At 35.9% G+C, this 19720-nt stretch overlaps 1 protein-coding gene across 1 annotated transcript in view; it reads right to left on the reverse strand.

The window, feature by feature from the left end:
- Positions 1-19720, reverse strand: part of PKHD1L1 (PKHD1 like 1) — a 167617-nt gene that overhangs the window by 84441 nt on the left and 63456 nt on the right. Inside the window, exons 28-40 of the mRNA XM_043880265.1 lie at positions 18161-18271; positions 16742-16906; positions 15688-15809; positions 13864-13996; positions 12442-12637; positions 10149-10291; positions 9540-9644; positions 8655-8843; positions 7723-7893; positions 6955-7181; positions 5064-6048; positions 2387-2635; positions 1562-1711 (exon numbers count right to left, since the gene is read on the reverse strand). Of these exons, the coding sequence (XP_043736200.1) occupies positions 1562-1711; positions 2387-2635; positions 5064-6048; positions 6955-7181; positions 7723-7893; positions 8655-8843; positions 9540-9644; positions 10149-10291; positions 12442-12637; positions 13864-13996; positions 15688-15809; positions 16742-16906; positions 18161-18271 (2946 nt within the window). The remainder of the gene's footprint in view (positions 1-1561; positions 1712-2386; positions 2636-5063; positions 6049-6954; positions 7182-7722; positions 7894-8654; positions 8844-9539; positions 9645-10148; positions 10292-12441; positions 12638-13863; positions 13997-15687; positions 15810-16741; positions 16907-18160; positions 18272-19720) is intronic.

Raw genomic sequence — 19720 nt, forward strand, 5'->3', positions numbered from 1 at the left:
GCAGTTAAAAGCAAGGTAAGAGACAGAAAAACTACAGAAATGCAATTCAAAAATGTTGGGAAAAAAGCAGAGTTCGTGTTAAGGCAAACAAATCTTGACAGATCTTGATAGCATTGCTGCATTTTTAAAAAAAAATCAGAATACCAACTCTGATGTTAAAATGATAAACAAGCCTAGTCACAAAATGTTACATTTTCTTAAATATTCTTTAAGAAATCAGAAGAAGCAAAAATGTTTAGAAAAGCTTCATCAAATTTTGTTAATGCTTTTTAAAAATGTTTATATATAAACCATATCCTTTATTCATCTGTATTATTCTCTTTGGTTCTTCTTAAATTTTGCTAGAAAATTAAGGTTTGTTGTGTACTTAAGATACCCGATATTTAAACTTCACAATAGCCCATCGAATTAGGGTTAATATTATCTCCTTTCAGTAGCTGGACAAATTGAAGCAGAAAGGAGTTGGGTCACTTAGCTGAGATGACAGTGGTAGAACAAATTCAGGGGCTCCTTAGAGGGCAGGCTTTTAACCATTAAAGAAAAATAAGTAAGAGTGGACTTCCCTGGTGGTCCACTGGTTAATAATCCACTTGTCAATGCAGCAGATGTGGGTTCCGGCCCTGGTCTGGGAAGATTCCACGTGCTGCAGGAAAACTAAGCCTGTGAACCCCAACTATGGAGCCCGTGTGCCCCTGCAGCCTGCGCTCCACAGCCAGAGAAGCCCCCGTAGTGAGAAGCCTGGGCACTGCAAGGAAGAGCAGCCCCTGCTGGCCCCAACTGGCGAAGGCCTGTGCAAAAAACAACGAAGACCCAGTGCAGCCAAAAGTAAATAAATAATTTAAAAAAATAAACAAGAGCAATAATAATAGAAAATCACATATCATGTTTCGGATATCATTCTATCCACTTTACATATATTGGCTTATCAAGCCTCACAATAAGTAGGCTAATGTGATTACTTTCCTTTTACAGAGGAGGCAACCAAGGCACAGAGAGGTTGAATAACTTGCTCAAAGACACAGCCTGGGTTTGAATCTTGGCAATGAGTTACCAGAATTCACTGCCTTCATAACCATTATACTATATATACAGCATACCGTACCATATACACTACCCTAACTTTAAGGAAAAGCTAATACTCCAATAGGTACTAAAAGCTTGTTTTCCATTTGGTATTCTCCTTATGTAATAAACCAAAAAACTGCTATTTGTTACAAACAATTCATTCTAACTCAAATATCTTGAATCTTGGAGAATACACAAGGGTAGAAAACAAAATTCTGAAGAAACTGCTGAAAATCAGGAAATCCATAAAGTTGATTCAATTGCTCTAATAAACACAAAACCTTGAAAAAAAATAAACTCAGACTGATCTCTATAAAATTAAACAGTTCTCAAAGACTGCCATTCTTTTTCTGACTGTGCATGCTAAGCTGCTTCAGTCCTGTCTGACTCTGTGCGTCGCTATGGACTGGAGCCCGCCAGGCTCCTCTGTCCATGGGATTCTCCAGGCAAGAATCCTGGAGGGGGTTGCCATGCCCCCTTCCAGGGGACTACTTACCATTACTTGGCGGAATTTCACATAATAATGTTGTGCGATTAGATTTCAGTCTGTCGACTGCACATTTTGAGCCACACACTAACACAACTGAATTTTGTGGATTAAACCCAGTGCCTGTTACAGTCATGGTCTGACCACCACCGAAGCTCCCTAGTGAAGACACGTAAGAAGGAAAGACAAAGTAATGAAAAGAAAACCTCATCTGTACATATATTTAACACCTGAAATGGAAGCTAATTTCATTAAATGAAAAGACTCTTAGAACTGGAAATTTTTATATTATTGCAACAGAATCTCTTTTGATTGTAGTGTTTTAAAACCCTCACTGAGTAAACGTCACATTTAGTCATTTATTTAAACTACCTCTAGGAATTTAAATTTTATTTAATAGAAATGTCACAAAGAATTTTAGTAGTCAAAACACAAATGTAAAATTACTATTTTAGTTAAAAGTACATTGGTTATAATTTCTTAAGGTTTTTAATCACTAAAATAATTTTCAAACAGAAAAAGATATTTCTTTATGTAGACATAATTATATGTCACTGATATTTGAAGTTTTTTAAAAAAATATTTCCATATATAATCTGGACATTTTCAATAGTATTAACTACTATAGCATGAAGAGAAATATAGGCATTAAACAAATATTTTGAAATGATGGGTACCTTTGCATGCTTATTTACTTGATGCATAAACAAAAATATTTTAATGTGCTACAAGAACTATACATTTTAGCAGAGTTGGAAGAATATATTTCTTTCTAAATAAGTGTCTACTGAAACAATGTAAAATATTTCTAGGCTCTGGCACATTCATGCCTACCTTGGCTTGGATGAATATTGTCAATAGTAAGTGGGTACTTAAATACAACTGTGGACACGGCAAAACCTTTTGTTTTATGATGCATCATAACAGGAAAAGTGCCACCAGCATGATCTCCAACAATGCATTGCAATACAGTATCATTGACCATGGTCACATTACACTGCATGTTACTTATCATCACCGAAATTTCCAAGATGTCAATACCAAAATTAGATCCAGTGATCTGAATTTCAGTCTCAGGAGGACCTTAAAAAGAAAGGCAGACCATTATCTATCCTATACATATACATACCTAAACTCTAACACTTAGATATGCATTTAAAGATATACCTATTCACCTACATAAACAAAATTATATCTAGTAGTTTAAAACTAATATTAATATGAACAATACATATGAACAATAATATGAACAATACATGTCATACACATTTTGGCTATAATTTCATTGTAGTCTCTGGTATCTTAACTAAGATATTTATATCAATGTTTATTATTTTCCAGTGCATCTGTCCATTCTACAGATGGAAGTTATAAGTTACTCGTAATTCAGGTTAATGGGAAAGAGAGAATAAAATAGAGAAGATCTAGAGTCAGGAAGAAAGGACAAACGTCTGAAAGATGAAATGAATGCCTGAGTAGCGGGTGGTGGGTTAGAGTATATTTCAGGGATGAAACTTACTTTTTAAAATTTTTGGTACTTTCTTGATATTTGCAACCCTTCTGAGGAATGAACTATTTTTTCTTCACTCAGATATTTTCAATATATATGACTTGATAAACAAATCATGATATATAAATAATTAGGTGTAAGATAATCAACACAGAAATAAGGAATTAAAGACTTATAGATGAATGTTGACGTTAATGCCTTGAATAAATGAAACTGGAATAAAGTATTTCAATCCTTCTGTTCCCTTCCTTCCTTCTTTTGACAAAAGCATTGAGGGCATTACACACATGGAATTTTTCACAGGTCATCCAAACACATACTAATATACCTAAACAATAAGTGAATAGATATTAATTAACATAACTTGTTACAAATGCAGAATCACCAAGTAGTAGTTTGTTTTTAATTCAACTAGTGATAGTAAAAATAACCATATAACTGACCATAGTAAGCATCACTGAAATGTAAGTTTTAAAGATCATAGATATTAATGAGATCTTTCATGTTAAGAATAGTTTTAGGATATAAGATTTTAAAATGTTTTAAGGTCTTAAAGTTTTAATCTTGTCTGGTATTTGCACTTTTCAAAAGGAAGCATTGTTCTAAGAATGATCTATACTTTGTGTCTCTTCAGTAAATAAAATAGCTCAGTTCTCACTTGTCTACAAGTCTCTTCTATCTTCAGATACACTGCCTTCAAAGATACATTCAAAGTGAGATGAGACAGAAATGGTTCATGGAAATAAGGAGCATATGTCAATATCTAGTTCTTCATTTGCAGTGATTACAAATATATTGGGGAAGTATGCCATTGTTATTGCTAATATTTACTTTTTAAAATTCTAAATGAGAAAACTTGATGTCTAACAGAAAATTTCAATAGCAAGCTTCTTGAAAGCAGAGAATACATCTTACCCATGACACTGTAAACTAACAAATGGCCTTTTTTTTAAAGGCCAACATTTAATAAGTTCTTTATTAAAGGAACTTTTAAGTTGCATTTTATGGATGAACTTCTATTTATGAGAAAGGTATCTGCATGTATAAGGAAACTGATATTTTAAGAAACTTATCTAAAGTTTCACCACTGAAAAGTAGAAGAGTGAAGATGTGAACCCAGGTATCTAGGCCATGTTCTCAGCCATGAGACTATAGCTGCCTCTCCAGAATTCATTACATGATCATAAGCATTCCAACAGCTTGAAGACGATCAGAAACATCCCAGCACAGTGACAAAGGATCAAGAAGGCACTCCATCTGTTCTTAGTTTAGAAAAACAACTCACACTAAATAATTAAGTAAATATTATTTTATAATACTTTTTTCCATCCAAATGGGCCAATTACCCCATTAGAAGAATTTTGTTGTGTTAATAATCAACTAAAGTTTCGTGGAAACGAAAGAACAACTACTTATGAATTTTAACAGGTATTTCCTATGCTGTATCAACAGTAATGACATAAACTAATGACCAATTTTATCCATAGATATCCATCTATTTCTTCCTCATTTCAAAATTAGTTCAAGTTCATGGGGATTTTGTTTTAAAATAGAAGTGGGAGTTTCACTACAATTATGATCTCAAGAATGTACAAAAATAATCACAAAATAGACACTACGCGCTGTGCTTAGTCGCTCAGTTGTGTACGATTCTTTGTGACCCCATGGACTCCTCTATCTATGGGGATTCTCCAGGCAAGAATACTGGAGCGGGTTGCCATGCCCTCCTCCAGGGGATCTTCCAGATGCAGGGATCAAACCCAGGTCTCCCTCATTGCAGGCAGATTCTTTACTGTCTGAGCCACCAGGGAAACCCAAGAAATATCAAATATACAAAAAATAATCATAAAACAGAGACTGTACGAACTCAAATCCTACATATTAAGAGTATTGTCTAAAAACAATCCTAATAATCATTTGTAAACATTATTTCAATTCTGTGCTAATAAATATTACTGATCATATTATATCAAGACACCCAAAAGGCAGGTCTTAGAGTACCTGTACTTGGGACAATTCCTTTGAGAAGTGGAGTATCTTCCAAGGCATACATAAATGACAGAGGTGGGTACGCGACTGCATTCACAGAGATCTTCACACTGACCCTTCCAGCTGTCCCTGCCGGAGTACGGCAGTGGATGTCACTGGAATTGACAGAAAGAATTTGACAAGGTTCATCCCCAACAGTGACTGTGGTGTTGCCTGGAGAGAAGCCATTTCCTGTGACCATCAGAGTAGTTCCACCCCCAATGCTTCCAGAAGTCGGGGTGACAGATGCTACCGCAGGGCTGCCGACAGTCACGTTTCCCAGAGCCAAGCCTTTTGTTCCCACCACCACACTAAGAGAATGAAGTCCAGCCGGAAGGGGAGTCACGAGAACAGTGATGTTATTTTCATTAACATCGATTGCTCTGAACTGTTGGTTTCCAATGAAAACAGAAATGTCCTCCAAGACAGTGCCAAAACCTTCCCCTTCAATAAGAACTTTTTCAGATCCTTGGATAGAGTTTGGGAAGATTCTTGTTACAAATGCAGCGATGCTTTCTAAGTAGGAAAAGCTGCAGTTCCCCTGACACTGAGCAGGCACCCCGTGGATTCGGAGATTTACTTTCACAAGCTGTTGGGGTGCAGGAGATGTTTCACATTCAATGGCTGTATAATTCACTGACAGAACTTTACAAGGAAAATGACCCATCAGGACTTGTGCACCAGCAGAAGAAACTGCAAATCCAGAGCCTTTTATGGTCACTTTGGTCATTCCTGTAGTTGACCCTGCATTTGGTAATATCATGTCGATGTTTGGCAAAAGTACAAACCGCCTATCAAATTCACTGGACAGTGTGTTGATGGCAGTGCCCAGGTTGTAGACAGTTACTGTGACAATTTCCCTGATGCCAACATCCATTGAGTTTTGAGGGTCAATACGACACACAATGGAATTGTTACTACTTTCTTCTACAACACAGGGATAGCTACCAATTTTAACCTGAAAGTAAAGTGAACAGACAAACAAGTCAATACATTACTCTAGCATGAACTTAAACTTTGTATAAGCAATGACTAAATTTGAAAAATTGATCATGTGAAAACTTTTTATTTATAAAATTAATTTGGGAGACTGATTAAGGTATATTTTGGATTAACCTTAAAACTAAACTATGAGGACTTCCCTGGTGGTCCAGTGGCTGGAACTCCAGGCCCCCAGTGCAGGGGGCCTGGGTTTGATCCCTGGTTGAGAAACTAGATCCCACATGCCACAACTAAGACTCAGAGCAGCCAAATAAATAAATAAATATTATTTTTAAAAACCCCTAAACTATGATCATACACAAATATTCATAGCTACATTATTGATAATAACCAAAAAGGTGAAAAGAACCCAAATACCTATGAACAAATGGGTGGATAAATAAACTGTATACCTTATGCAATGGAATATTATTCAGCCAAAAAATAAATGAAGTACTGCTACATGGTACATCGTGGATGAACCCTGAAAATGCTATGCTTAGTGAATATAGCTAGTCACAAATGACCACGTATTCTATGATTCTATTTATAAGAATATTCACAATAGGCAAATCCACAGAGACAGAAAGATTCATGGTTGTCTAGGCAGGGCTAGAGGTATGGAGGGGATGTGGACAATACCTAAGGGTCATGGGGTTCCTTTTTGGAGTAATGAAAACACTCTAAAATTGACCATAGTAATGGATACACAACTCTGTGAAGATACTAAAAGCTTCTGAATTTTGCACATTAAATAGATGCATTGTATGGTATATGAATTATATTGCAATTGAGCTGCTGTAAATTAAACTATGAGGTTATGGATGAAACATCTTCCTTGTATGCATATACAGAAGTAAAAAGAAGATCTTTATAGTCTTACCTTATTAGCACATGTGAGATTACTGAAGCCACGTCCAGTAATCGTTATCAATTCATTTAGTGTTCCGATGGATGGACTAATGTGGCTTATAGATGGTGAAAGACAACTTGAAAGCTCAAAGAGCAATCTCTCTGAATTTTCAGCCCTGGTACTGTTCAGGCCACACAAGGGTTCTCTTGCTTGGCAGCCTGACACAGAGCTTCCCAAGTGCAAACTCACGGGTCTGCCTTTAAACAAAAGAACTGCTTGTAAGTCATGGATAAAATTCTGAAACAAGAACTGTTTTCAGGCTACATTATTTTGATGATGGTGGTTTATATTCTGCTAAATCCTTTTTATTTTTCAAATGACAAGAGGAGCCCCAGGCACTGCAAAGTTAAAAGACCTGGACAAAGATGATATGGTTAAGAGTGAATATAAGATTAATTTTTCAATTTCTCTAAGGCCAGATCCTATGGGGAAAATAAAATAATAACATTAGCTCACATTTTAATATATTTTCAGACACTCACAGAGTATCAGAACTTTTTCACATTACATCTCCTTTGAGGCACACGGGATTCTGCAGACTGGCAGGACAACATTAACATGATCGTCATTTTATAGAATAAGTGCTAGCCTCAGAGCAGTCCTGATGCATTCAAGGTCATGTGGCTAGTAAGAGACAGTCAGACCCAGTCATCTGCCTCCTACTTCAGAAAGACTGCATACACCCTGGGTTTCCATCTTTAATTGAAGTGACAGGGTTTCCATCTTTAACCTTCTTACCCTGAGCATATGTGGCTTCAGTGCCCCCCACAAACACGTGCAGGGGAATGTGACTGGTTTCAGCTGGTAAAACGTTAATGACTCCTTGGAGAAAAATGGAGCGAGCCTCATCAACATACCCGCTGCTATAATAATGGATTCCAGGTGAAGTAAACTGGTAAGAAAATGAACCTGCCATAAAATGAAATTGTACATAACAAATACAAGCAATTAATGCATCTTTGAAAATAAATTTGAAATGATCCTTCAAACGCACATACAGATGACAGGTTTTCAAGCATATGATATTTCAACAGAAGTGTAAGGTAATGACTATCAAAAGACCATAAAATGGCTATAACAGAGCTGTCCTGTATAATGAAATTCTAGTCCATGAAGGCAAGATCCAGCATTAGTTTTTCTAGAAAAAACATGTGATATCTGGCATAACTTACTGACTCCTACAGAAAAACTCAACAGGCAATGAAAAATAGTTCGTGTTCATGAATAAGAAGTTCAAACTGCTACACATGAAGAACAAAATAGGCAGTCTGAAAGGCACATTGTACACTAAGTTGTCCTGGAAGACTGATTTTAAAGCTGATTTTAATCAACAGAAATTCATTACTTGCTACCAGATTGGTATCATTAAAACACATATTTCTTTGTATTTTGCTTGTTTCAATATATTTTTCTGGTTGATTATTTCAGAATGAAAAGAGATATATCGGATATCAAAACTCAACTCTGATGTACAAAATACCTTGCAGGCATTCATTAAGAATATTTTATAAATTTGAAGTATTTTGTGATAACAATAAAATGTCAACTAAACCACATCCTGTATTTGTATATATTATTTATGCAAAAGTATTTTAAATCTAAAGAAATTTCTTTTTATTATATTTGGGAAAAAGAAACATGATTCAAAATGCAGCAAAGTGGAAACATACCTGATGCAGATTTTTCTCTTCCATTGGTAAATCCTTTGCCATCATAAATTACACTTCCAGGACTGGAGACAGAGAAAACGCTGTATCCTATTCCCCTGAGATACGGATGTGCTTGCCAACGCCATGTCACTGTGTCTCCCACAGACACATTTAAGACTGATGGTGACCAGGCATAACCTAATCCATGTACTGGGAGCAATTAAGTCATATTTTTTTAAAGAAAAAAGGAGAAGTAGGAAAAATTCTTAATAACTATCTTTGAAAATATTGCCCTTTTATATAGCCACTAGTGAAAAAATTTCAATTAACATTATAAAATTTTTATGTGTCTAACTCAAACACATAATAAAAATAAACAGAAATAATGGAAAGTGAGATAATGTGAAGCTAAGGAAAAGATAAATCACACAACTTCAAAACTGATGATGAACAATTTGCAAAAAATCAGAGTCAATAAACAAAATTGTTCAGAAATATCACATGGGGTATTTTTAAAAGCTATGATCAATTCTTTAAACTCAAAAATTTTCTCAGGCATTGAGGCATGCAAAATTCTACATAATTTCAATTTGGATATTTATTTAGAAACCCACAATGGGAAACAAACTATAGTAATTCAGAAGGTTCTGTATGGCAATAAAACCAAATGGCAATTCCTAAACTTGGAAATTTTAAACCTAGCCTTCTTAGACTCAGGTCTACCACTGATTCATACTATATGTGGCCCCCTATGTCAAATGGATAAATTCTAGACAAACTATAAACAAATTATATAAAGAAATAATAATACTTATGCTCTGAATACTCTGAAATATTATAAGTAAAAATCTAAATTCCAAGGTAACATGCTTCCATTATTTACAATATATAAAGGCCATCTTATACCTGAATCTTCCCCATTGTTGGTAATCCTGAATACATTCCCTGTTGAATGTAGAACACATTTTATGACAGTTTCTGATGATGATGTCACATTGCAAGGGAAGGACCCTGGAAAGAATAAAGATGGGGGAAAAAAACATTTTCTTAAATAGTTTTTGAGAAATACAGAGATGAAGTATAAGTAGTGGATAGTCAAAGCCCTACAAAAGCTCCAATTACACAGTAGGATCTTTGGTACTTTTTTCTGATAGTAATTATGTTTGAGTACTGATTAGTTTTAGAACAGAGACCTCTCATTTAAAGTGTCTGATACACATTAAATATTCAGACTATTTATTGGAGATGATGAAGGACAGTGAAGCCTGGAGTGCTGCAATCCATGGGGTTGCAAAGAGTTGGACACAACTGAGCTACTGAACAACAATAACAAACTATCAAAATAAAAAACAGTTTCTTTTTTACCAGTTAACCAAATACACTTAACCTTTTATACATTAATAGAAAATATGAAGCTTCCATGACAGAGTATTTGTGTAATAACTCAGCACCCACAGTGCATCCTTTAAGATGAGAAATATGATAACAGCCCTCCTGTGAGGATGAAACTATTACCTAAAAGCACAGTGTTCTCAGTTGGGATCGTGCTGAATCCCAAACCCATTACAGTGATTTCAGTGCCACCATATAAGGAGCCTTTCTGTGGAAACATGTTGGTCACTTCCAAAATATACTGTATAGAAGCACTTAACTTGTCTCTGCAAAAGAAAAATTAATAGCTATTTCAAGGAGCCTTCCATATAGTCATGTTGCTTAACTCTACTTAGGACATGATTCATTTAAGAGAAAATAATTGAATATCTAATTAGACATTACTTTTTCAAACTAGATAATCTTATAATTATCATGACTTCAATTTTGTTTTATCATATACATATATAATAACTGTTTCCCTAAATGTGAAAATTAGACTTCTGAAAATCCCATGGCAGAAGAATTTGAGATGGAAGATACTAAAATATTATGGGAAAATATGGTTATGAGGATTGAGGTCACAAGAAATACAAGAAATCCTTTAAAATACTTTCCTCACTAGAACAGAACATAAAGGCAGCATAATCTATAAAAGAATAGTAACGAAATTCCATACATTTAATGTCCATAGGGTTGCAAAGAGTTGGACACAACTGAAGTGACCTAGCACCCAGCACACAAAATAAGTAATTACTATTTTCTGCAATCAATTTGAATTTATCATGCTATATTTGTTGGAAATTTGTCATGATCTCCCTTCCCACTATTTCAAGGTTTATTTCATTTTTTTTTCAATATATCCATTAGGAGGCCATCAAAATGTATAATGCTTTCCTGACTCGACACACAGAATAACTTCCACATCCCGGCTCCCACCATAACTCATTTGAGTCTTTGTGTTAACTTTTTATCAAACTTCTTCTTCATAACTGAATAGGTAATTTTTGAACCACTGCTCAAATACCCAGTTTTGTATGCTGTGAATTCTGCCTATTATATCATCAAGCTAAAGCACAAGCCAACAGCTCTTCTAGAACCATGTGAGCTCTGCCCTGAAAATCTAAGAGATGGAAACAGTCCTGAGGTTATGTTTACTGTCACTCATCTCTTTTCACCTCCCACAAAATCCTCCTGCAATGTATTCTCCTTCTATTCTGACATCAGTTTTACTTGTCTTTTTTTAATCCCTAAATTACAGTTTCCTCTTTTTCTAAGTATTCTAAACCAGTAACCTCCTTATGATAGAACTAAAATTTTACCAGTTGACAAGCAACTTCAGGTAGGAAAACACTAAACACAGAAAATACCAAACACCTACTTGAAGGACTTCCCAGGTGGCGCTAGTGGTAAATAACCCATTTGCCAATGCAGGAGACATAAGAGCTGAGGGTTCAATCCCTGGGTTGGGAAGATTCCCTGGAGAAGGAAATGGCAACTCGCTTCAGTGAGTTCTTGCCTGGAAAATCCCATGGACAGAGAAGCCTGATGGGCTACGGGCCACAGGATTGCAAAGAGTCAGACATGACTGAAGTGATTTAGCAGGAAGCACCTGAAGGAAAACCAGTTGGAGGCAGAATCCTTCCATCCTCTCCCTCATCTGCCAGCTCCTACCCATTTCTTGGTTTAATTGTCAGTTTTTCAGAGAACTCTTCCCAGTCCCTCAGAAAAAGTCGGCTCTCTCTATTGCTCTTAGGACCTCTTATCCATGGCATTTTTCACATTTATGATCAAGTTATTGATATAATCTGTTTGAAATCTGCCTTCCAAACAAAACTGTGGGCATCATTAAGGTGGGGAACATGCATGCATGGATGCTCAGTCATGTCATGACTAAGTCATGACTCTCTGCGACCCCATGGATTGTAGCCTCGCCAGGCTCCTCTGTCCATGGAATTCTCCAGACAAGAACACTGGAGCAGGTTGCCATTTCCTCCTCCAGGGGATCTTCCTGACCCAGGAATCAAACCTCCATCTCCTGCATTGGCAGGTGGATTCTTTACCACTGCGCCACCTGAGAAGCTCTAAGGTGGGGGACACATGCCTCTTATTCTCCACTATAAAATCCAGGGCTAAGAAAGTGTCTGCCCCTAGAAACTGCCTGACAGTATTTCCAGAATGAACTAAAATCATGTGACATATACATAAACCTAGTTCTGCAGAGAATCTTACAGCCTAATCCAAGTGGTGTTGGTCTCAAACCTAAGCATCATATTGCATTTTATGAGATATTTTCAGAATCTTTTGCAAAGGGAATTCTAGAAAGGTGAAGAAATCAATTGAAATATTATCAGGTTTAATTACTGCTTCTCTTCCTATCCCAATATCTTAGCACCATGTGTTCCATGACTCTATCAAGTTTACATCATTACCATACCTTGTTGATGCAAAACCCCAGTTTCTGACTTCGACATAGATATCATGTTTTCCAGGAGACAACTTGGGCAAAAGGCATCTAATATCTGTGAAGTTCCGGTGAAGGACCTGGCAGGATTTACCTCCAACGTAGACCTCCATGTTTTGTGTCAGTTCATTTCCAAAGTTATAACCCTTAATCGTTAAATTATCTTCCCCTATTATTTTGAAAGAAAAGAAAATTTTACAAAAAGAGTCCATGTATTATATAGTACAAAATTTGAATATGAAGTAAACCAACTCATCTTATCTTTCATTGGATTTAGGACATCCTACCACTTTCACCCTTATGGCAGAGAGTGAAGAGGAACTAAAAAGCCTCTTGATGAAAGTGAAAGAGGAGAGTGAAAAAGTTGGCTTAAAGCTTAACATTCAGAAAACTAAGATCATGGCATCTGGTCCCATCACTTCATGGGAAATAGATGCTGAAACAGTGGAAACAGTGTCAGACTTCATTTTTTGGGGCTCCAAAATCACTGCGGATGGTGATTGCAGCCATGAAATTAAAAGACGCTTACTCCTTGGAAGGAAAGTTATGACCAACCTAGGTAGCATATTAAAAAGCAGAGACATTACTTTGCCAACAAAGGTCTGTCTGGTCAAGGCTATGGTTTTTCCAGTAGTCATGTATGGATGTGAGAGTTGGACTGTGAAGAAAGCTGAGTGCCGAAAAATTGATGCTTTTGAACTATGGTGTTGGAGAAGACTCTTGAGAGTCCCTTGGACTGCAAGGAGAACCAACCAGTCCATCCTAAAGGAGATCAGTCCTGGGTGTTCTTTGGAAGGACTGATGCTGAAGCTGAAACTCTAGTACTTTGGCCACCTCATGCGAAGAGTTGACTCATTGGAAAAGACCCTGATGCTGGGAGGGATTGGGGGCAGGAGGAGAAGGGGGCGACAGAGGATGAGATGGCTGGATGGCATCACCGACTCGATGGGCATGAGTTTGAGTAAACTCCGGGAGTTGGTGATGGACAGGGAGGCCTGGCGTGCTGTGATTCATGGGGTCGCAAAGAGTCGGACACGACTGAGCGGCTAAACTGAACTGAACTGAACCACTTTCAGAGGTAAAAGAAAATCAATGAAAGAACTAATAGCTGCCAGAGGGAGATAAAATTCATGTTCAATTGTTTAACAGGGAAAAGAAGATGGCAAAGAATTTTTAAAAAATTTATATCTTTCTTCTTTTTGCAAATGTTCAAAGTTATATAATAAACAGACCACTTCATGGTTAAAAAAGAAAACCTGTGACCTCCTGTCATTCACCATCCCCCGAAGTTTGCCCAAGTTCATGTCCATTGCATCAGATAAATACATATATTGTCCAATGCACTGGACATACACATATATATCAAATGACTAATTTTATTGAAGAATTCCTTACCCAGTATTGTCCGTACTTTTGGACTAAAATCGGTTATAACTGGAGTCTGTAAACAATTATAACTATAAGCATTTTTTGCTGTGGCTTGAACTCCGCTGGTAATAACTGAAATATCAACTGTACCCTCAATTCTCTGAAACAAGAGGAAAAAATAAAACAATTAGCAAACACTAAATATTAAGATACAGAAATTCAATGGCTAAAAGCAAAAAGAATCTCTCAAAATAAACTTTTAAAGATTTTTTTCCCCCAAAGTCATGAATCAGAGTTAATTATCAGATACTTTGAAAGTTGTGATGTCAAAGGAGGAAAGTTATTGTATCAAATGTAGGTTATATGTTTAAATTCTTAGATAAAGGTATAAGATATAGTGGTTTTGTGGGTGCTTATGATCAATTCAAATACATCTACATTACTGGATTCCCCAGGGTTCTTCAATGTTTTGGACAAGTGATTCTCTAATTAATACAGCATATTATACTAAATGTTTTGAGTCTTTTGCTCTTAAAATAGGCTTGAATGAAACATTTATTCCTCTTCATGGATAAAGGACATTATTGTATCTTTTGTTGACATGGTTCCAGAATCCAAGACTGAAACCCAAGAAAAATAAGTGATGCTTTCACTGATACAGCACACAATTCCCAATTAGGAAAAACAGTTTTCCCAGCATCTAGTATTTACTTAGTGCCCACTCAGTGTTTAACTGAATGACATAATTTAAATGAAGTTTTAATTTGCTATATCCCCCAGATTCTTATCTCCATCATTCAGTCCAATGCATGCTCAAATTCGGGGCTTCCCTGGTAGTTCAGCTGGTTAAGAATCCACCGGCAATGCAAGAGATCCCTGTTTGATTCCTAGGTTGGGAAGATCCCCTGGAGAAGGAATAGGCTATCCACTCCAGTATTCTTGGGCTTCCCTGGTTGCTCAGCTGGTAAAGAATCCGCTTGCAATGTGGGAGACCTGGGTTCGATCCCGGAGTTCGGAAGATTCCCTGGAGAAGGGACTGGCTACCCACTCCAATATTCTGGCCTGGAGAATTCTATGGACAAAGGAGCCTGGCAGGCTACAGTCCATGGGGTCACAAAGAGCTGGACACGACTGAGCAACTTTCACTTTCACATGTCAACTACATAATAATATCTACAGTTAATTGTCTATAGCCTTAGATATTAATGACTTAATTCGTCATCCTTTTGCAAACAGTAAGTAAAACAGTTTTGGTTTAAATTTAAACACTTTTTAAAAATAGAGGAACAATGATTGGTCTTAAAATGTAAAATTCCATGGGAAAACTCACATTTTGTGTGTTTTGTCAACAAACTGAAACTTTAACACATTTAAAGTATTTATATATTCCTTTAAGATACCCAAAATGTCTAGAGTTGCCTCCCTGAATTTTTTATACTACTTATTACTGGTATATTTTTTCATCCTTGGATTTTCCTTGTCAACTCCCATTCATCATCCTTCCACCTCTGACAAGACATGAACTTGCTCATGAAACTCTTCCTGACATCCTCTCCCCACTGTATTTTATCTTCACTTGTGTGTTTACTTTTATTATTTCAAATGAAACACACTATATAACATTAGTTTATGTGTCTCTCTTCCTCAATGATGTTAAGTATCTAGATTGTGGAGATAATATTTTGTATTTGGATCTTAGCAGAAAGATGTTGAAGAACTAATTGATAAAGAGCATTATGTACCTCTGCACTCGTTAGGTAAATAAGGCATTTGTTTCACCCTCTACTGAGGTGCTCTTTAATTCACACAATTTCAGAGTTAGAAAAAAGCGACCAAAACTGGATGCCTTACTTTTGGTGTTCTGCAGGTTATTTTATTCAAATCCCCTTCAATTACATTGCAGGTTTCATTTCCGACTAATACCTTTGAATATTCATGAAAGCCAAATCCAGATACAGTCAGAAGAGTACCACCTTCATTAGTAAAAACACAAAATCAAGTAACAACAGAAACACAATAGGTTAACAATAACAAAAAGACACTTTGGCAGTAATCTAACTCATCATTCTAGAATTGTCTAATCATCCAAGAGATGGGTTGGCAAGTAGATCAAGGACCACATAGCCTGAGCTCCAGAGTCTGGAATTGTAAAGAGGCTGGGGTAAGTGATTGAATGAAATAACACAGATTTGCAACTAACATTTGCTTCTGGACATTACTAGCAGCAACTGCTATTTTCCATAGTGTCTTCTTCATCCTAAAGAGAAATTATGCTATTTGTATTTATTCAACTAGTGGGAAATGAGAGTGAATTACTTTTTAAGTAAATTAAAAATCCCAACAAAATAAAAATAACTTAAAATATAAACACAGAACATATCCCAAAGATCAAGGCCAAAGCACAAAATCCAAAACTAAACATGATCAAACAAACAAGCAAACAAAACACACACAAAAAAAATACAGCAAGACTGGAAAAATGTGTTATTTTCTTTCATCTTCTGCATCAGCCTCCCTTTCCCCTATTTATTCCTGGAACTTTTTCTGGGTCAAGTAGCTCCACTGAGACTGTGATTACAAATGGAGCAGTTGGTAAGCAGAATAATAACTAATAAATCTTATCTTGACATAATTAATGAGCTTGTTATAGAAACATGTAATAATTGATGATATTAATTCAATAACCTAAGATGTAGTAGAAGCAGTCACCCTGACTTGCGCTTCATAAGAAACAAAAGAATTAGTCATCCAGGGAATCACTGTGCGTTCCGGAGGAGGTGTCTCCTTTGTTCTGTACGAGGAAGGTTTGGAGTCCTCTCCCTTCACCCTGTTCTAGAAATAGTTCCATGAAATGAATGATGGAAATACAGGCAATTTTCCTTTGTTTGGAACAATTAACTGTTACCTGCGAGGCTTCCAGAAGCAGGCAAGATGTGTGAGATCTGACTCTGATAAATGAAGTGGAATCCCTTCTCCTCTGCATTCCGCGCTAGGCCAACATCAGCGACGGACACAGCAACTGGGAAACGTCCAGCACTTCCGTTCAGAATCTGGCACTTGATCTCATTTTCTTGTGATAAAAGAAGAAAAAAATGGTCAAGAAATGCTTTTGCTAGATAAAATTACTGAAATTTTATGCCTGCAAATATAAAAGTGGCCTTCATTTTTATATTCCAAAGAAACATATCTGAGGAAAACTATTCATATATTAATGGGAGGAAAACCTTTACAATCTACCTAATGCTGTGAATCAGACCCTCCCAGAAAAAGAGTAAGGTAAAACAATAATGAGGGCAGAGTAAACAACTTGCTCCTGAGTACTACTGTGGCTAAAAAGTTACTATAATAACAATTTTAAATCCTAATACATAAGGTAATTTATATCAATAATTTAAAGATTTTGGTCCAATACATTGTTTATGTCACAAACTGAGTAAAAATACTAGGTTTCAACAAGAAAAGTGATCAAAAGCTAAGTGGAAAACCTATTTTTCATTTAGAACAGTACATGTGGGCTTATAGTACAGTGCACATCATCACCATCATTGTTATTATGATATACAATTTAATAATATTGACTATTTGATCCCAAGAATCCATAGAAGATGTAAATTAAAAACAACTTAAATGAGGAACTTCCCTGGTGGTCTAGTAGTTAAAACTCTGTGCTTCTAAGGCAGGAGGCACAGGCTCAGTCCCTGGTCAGGGAACGAAGATCCCCATGCCATATGGTGCAAAAGAAAAAGACTGAAATGATATAGAGGGTGAATTTGCTTATATAATCTAAACTTATTAAAATTAAGAAAAATAACTAGGATTATGAATGAGAATTTTTAGGTAAATAAATAGTTATGTTCCTCATTTCCATGAATAGAAAGTACAATGATATTTAAATTCTATATTAATGCATAGAGGTTCCTTTGGACTAGAAGTGCAGGAAGATGGCTATGTCCTCCTGCTATGACTAATGTGACATTTTCAAAGCATGAGCAGAGGGGATCACGGAATATCAGAGCAGCAATCTATGCGTTTTGTGTTCCAGAGACATACCAAAGAAGGAAAGACTTTGTGTAATCTCTTTATGAGGAGAAAAAGAACAAAGATCAACTGTTATGGATAGAGGTACTGTACAACAGTGCAAGAATTAGTCTGTGGTTATAACCAAAGATTAAAAAGATAGGGTATCTATTTAGAGCAGTTAGCCAATTTCATGACCCCAAAGGTACTCTATAGGAAAATTATTATTGTAACACTGATCTTTGATTCTATTATCTCTTACAGAAAAGCAATTAGACTCAAAAATAATCATTTTAAAAGAACCTACCATTCACAGAAAGAAGAGAGCAACCTGCTGGCCCAACTGAGACTGAGACAGATGAACTAGGAGAAAATCCTGAACCCGAGATGGTTAGAATTGTGCTTTCTTCATAAGACCCTGAAAATGATAAATACAAATGACAATATTAAAATGACAAAACATAGAATCTGTTGCTTTGAAATCAGATATTTCTCAGAGGCAAATGACCCTACCTTCTAAAAGATTTAAATAATAAGCCTTTAAGCAAGCAGGGAAAAAAGACATTTATTTAGCAATGGTATTTTTTTCCCATTTTATTACTGCACATTGCTTCATGTTTGGAATCTGTGTGTTGATAGAGATTAGTGGAAAGAATTATCTGACTCAAAGTATGGAATGATGTAAGTAAAGGAAAATTATTCTTATGACAAAGAAATTAAACAGACATCCCCATGTGGTAACTTAGACTATGACAGAACAAACTCAAGAAACTCAAGAAAAAAGAATAAACTATACAAGTAGTGTAGTGGACACTTTCCATTTGAAATAGGATATGATTACTTTAGCTGGAGTGACACCAATCCTAAAGTGCCTGGGGTATTCCAGGCTTATCCTCTCTGGCCCAGCATCTTATACTGAATGTTCTCCATTGACTCTTAAGTTATCCAGGTTTGATCGATACATGAAATGGTCACCCTACTTATATAACATCACACACAACATAGATTTCACATGGATTTAAATAGCTAAGTAAGAATGAAAAATCAAAACTTCAAAATTTTAGAAAAAAACATAGTCAAATATCTTTAAGACTTTCATGTAGAGATGGATTTGGTAAGATACAAAAAGCCACAGTTAACCATAAAGGAAAGCATATATAAATTAAATGTTTCCATGAACAAGATACTAAAACATATCATAAGTGATACACTAGGAAAAGATACGCACAATGAATCGATAACCATAATACCCAGTGCAAGTTGATAGAAAAAAGACAATCTGGTAAATGGATATAAAATGTTAACAAGCAATTTGCAGAAGAAGAAGTAATCTAAATGTCCAAGAAACATAGATGTTCCTGTGCATTACTAACCAAGGAATAGACAACTAAAAACAATGATGAGATAACTTCTTAAACACATCAGATTGACCAAAATTAGAAAACTCATATTATTAACTGTTGGCAAGGGTCTGGATAATATGATGTTCTCATACCCACTGGAGGTACAGTCAGTTAGGGGAGCAATTTGGTCATCTAATGAAGTGAATACACATATACCTAGTAATCCATATGTAGGATGCAAATCCTAAAGAAGTTCTAGTATCTATGCTATTGTAGATTTGCATAAGAAAGCTCAATACAGTCATGGGCAAAAACAAAAAAACTTGTAAACAGTCTAAATGTCCATCAATAGAGGAACAAATAAATTGGTTTATCTACGAAGTATTTTAAGCTGATTAATTACATATGCATAAAACCATATATTTCTCAAAACAAATGCTGAATGACAAAAGTAAGGTGGAAATGATATTTACAATGAAATAGCTCATGGATAAACTTAAAAAGTGGAAAACTCACCATGTCTG

Source organism: Cervus elaphus, chromosome 21 (genome assembly GCF_910594005.1).
Source record: "Cervus elaphus chromosome 21, mCerEla1.1, whole genome shotgun sequence".
Taxonomy (NCBI): Eukaryota; Metazoa; Chordata; class Mammalia; order Artiodactyla; family Cervidae; genus Cervus; species Cervus elaphus.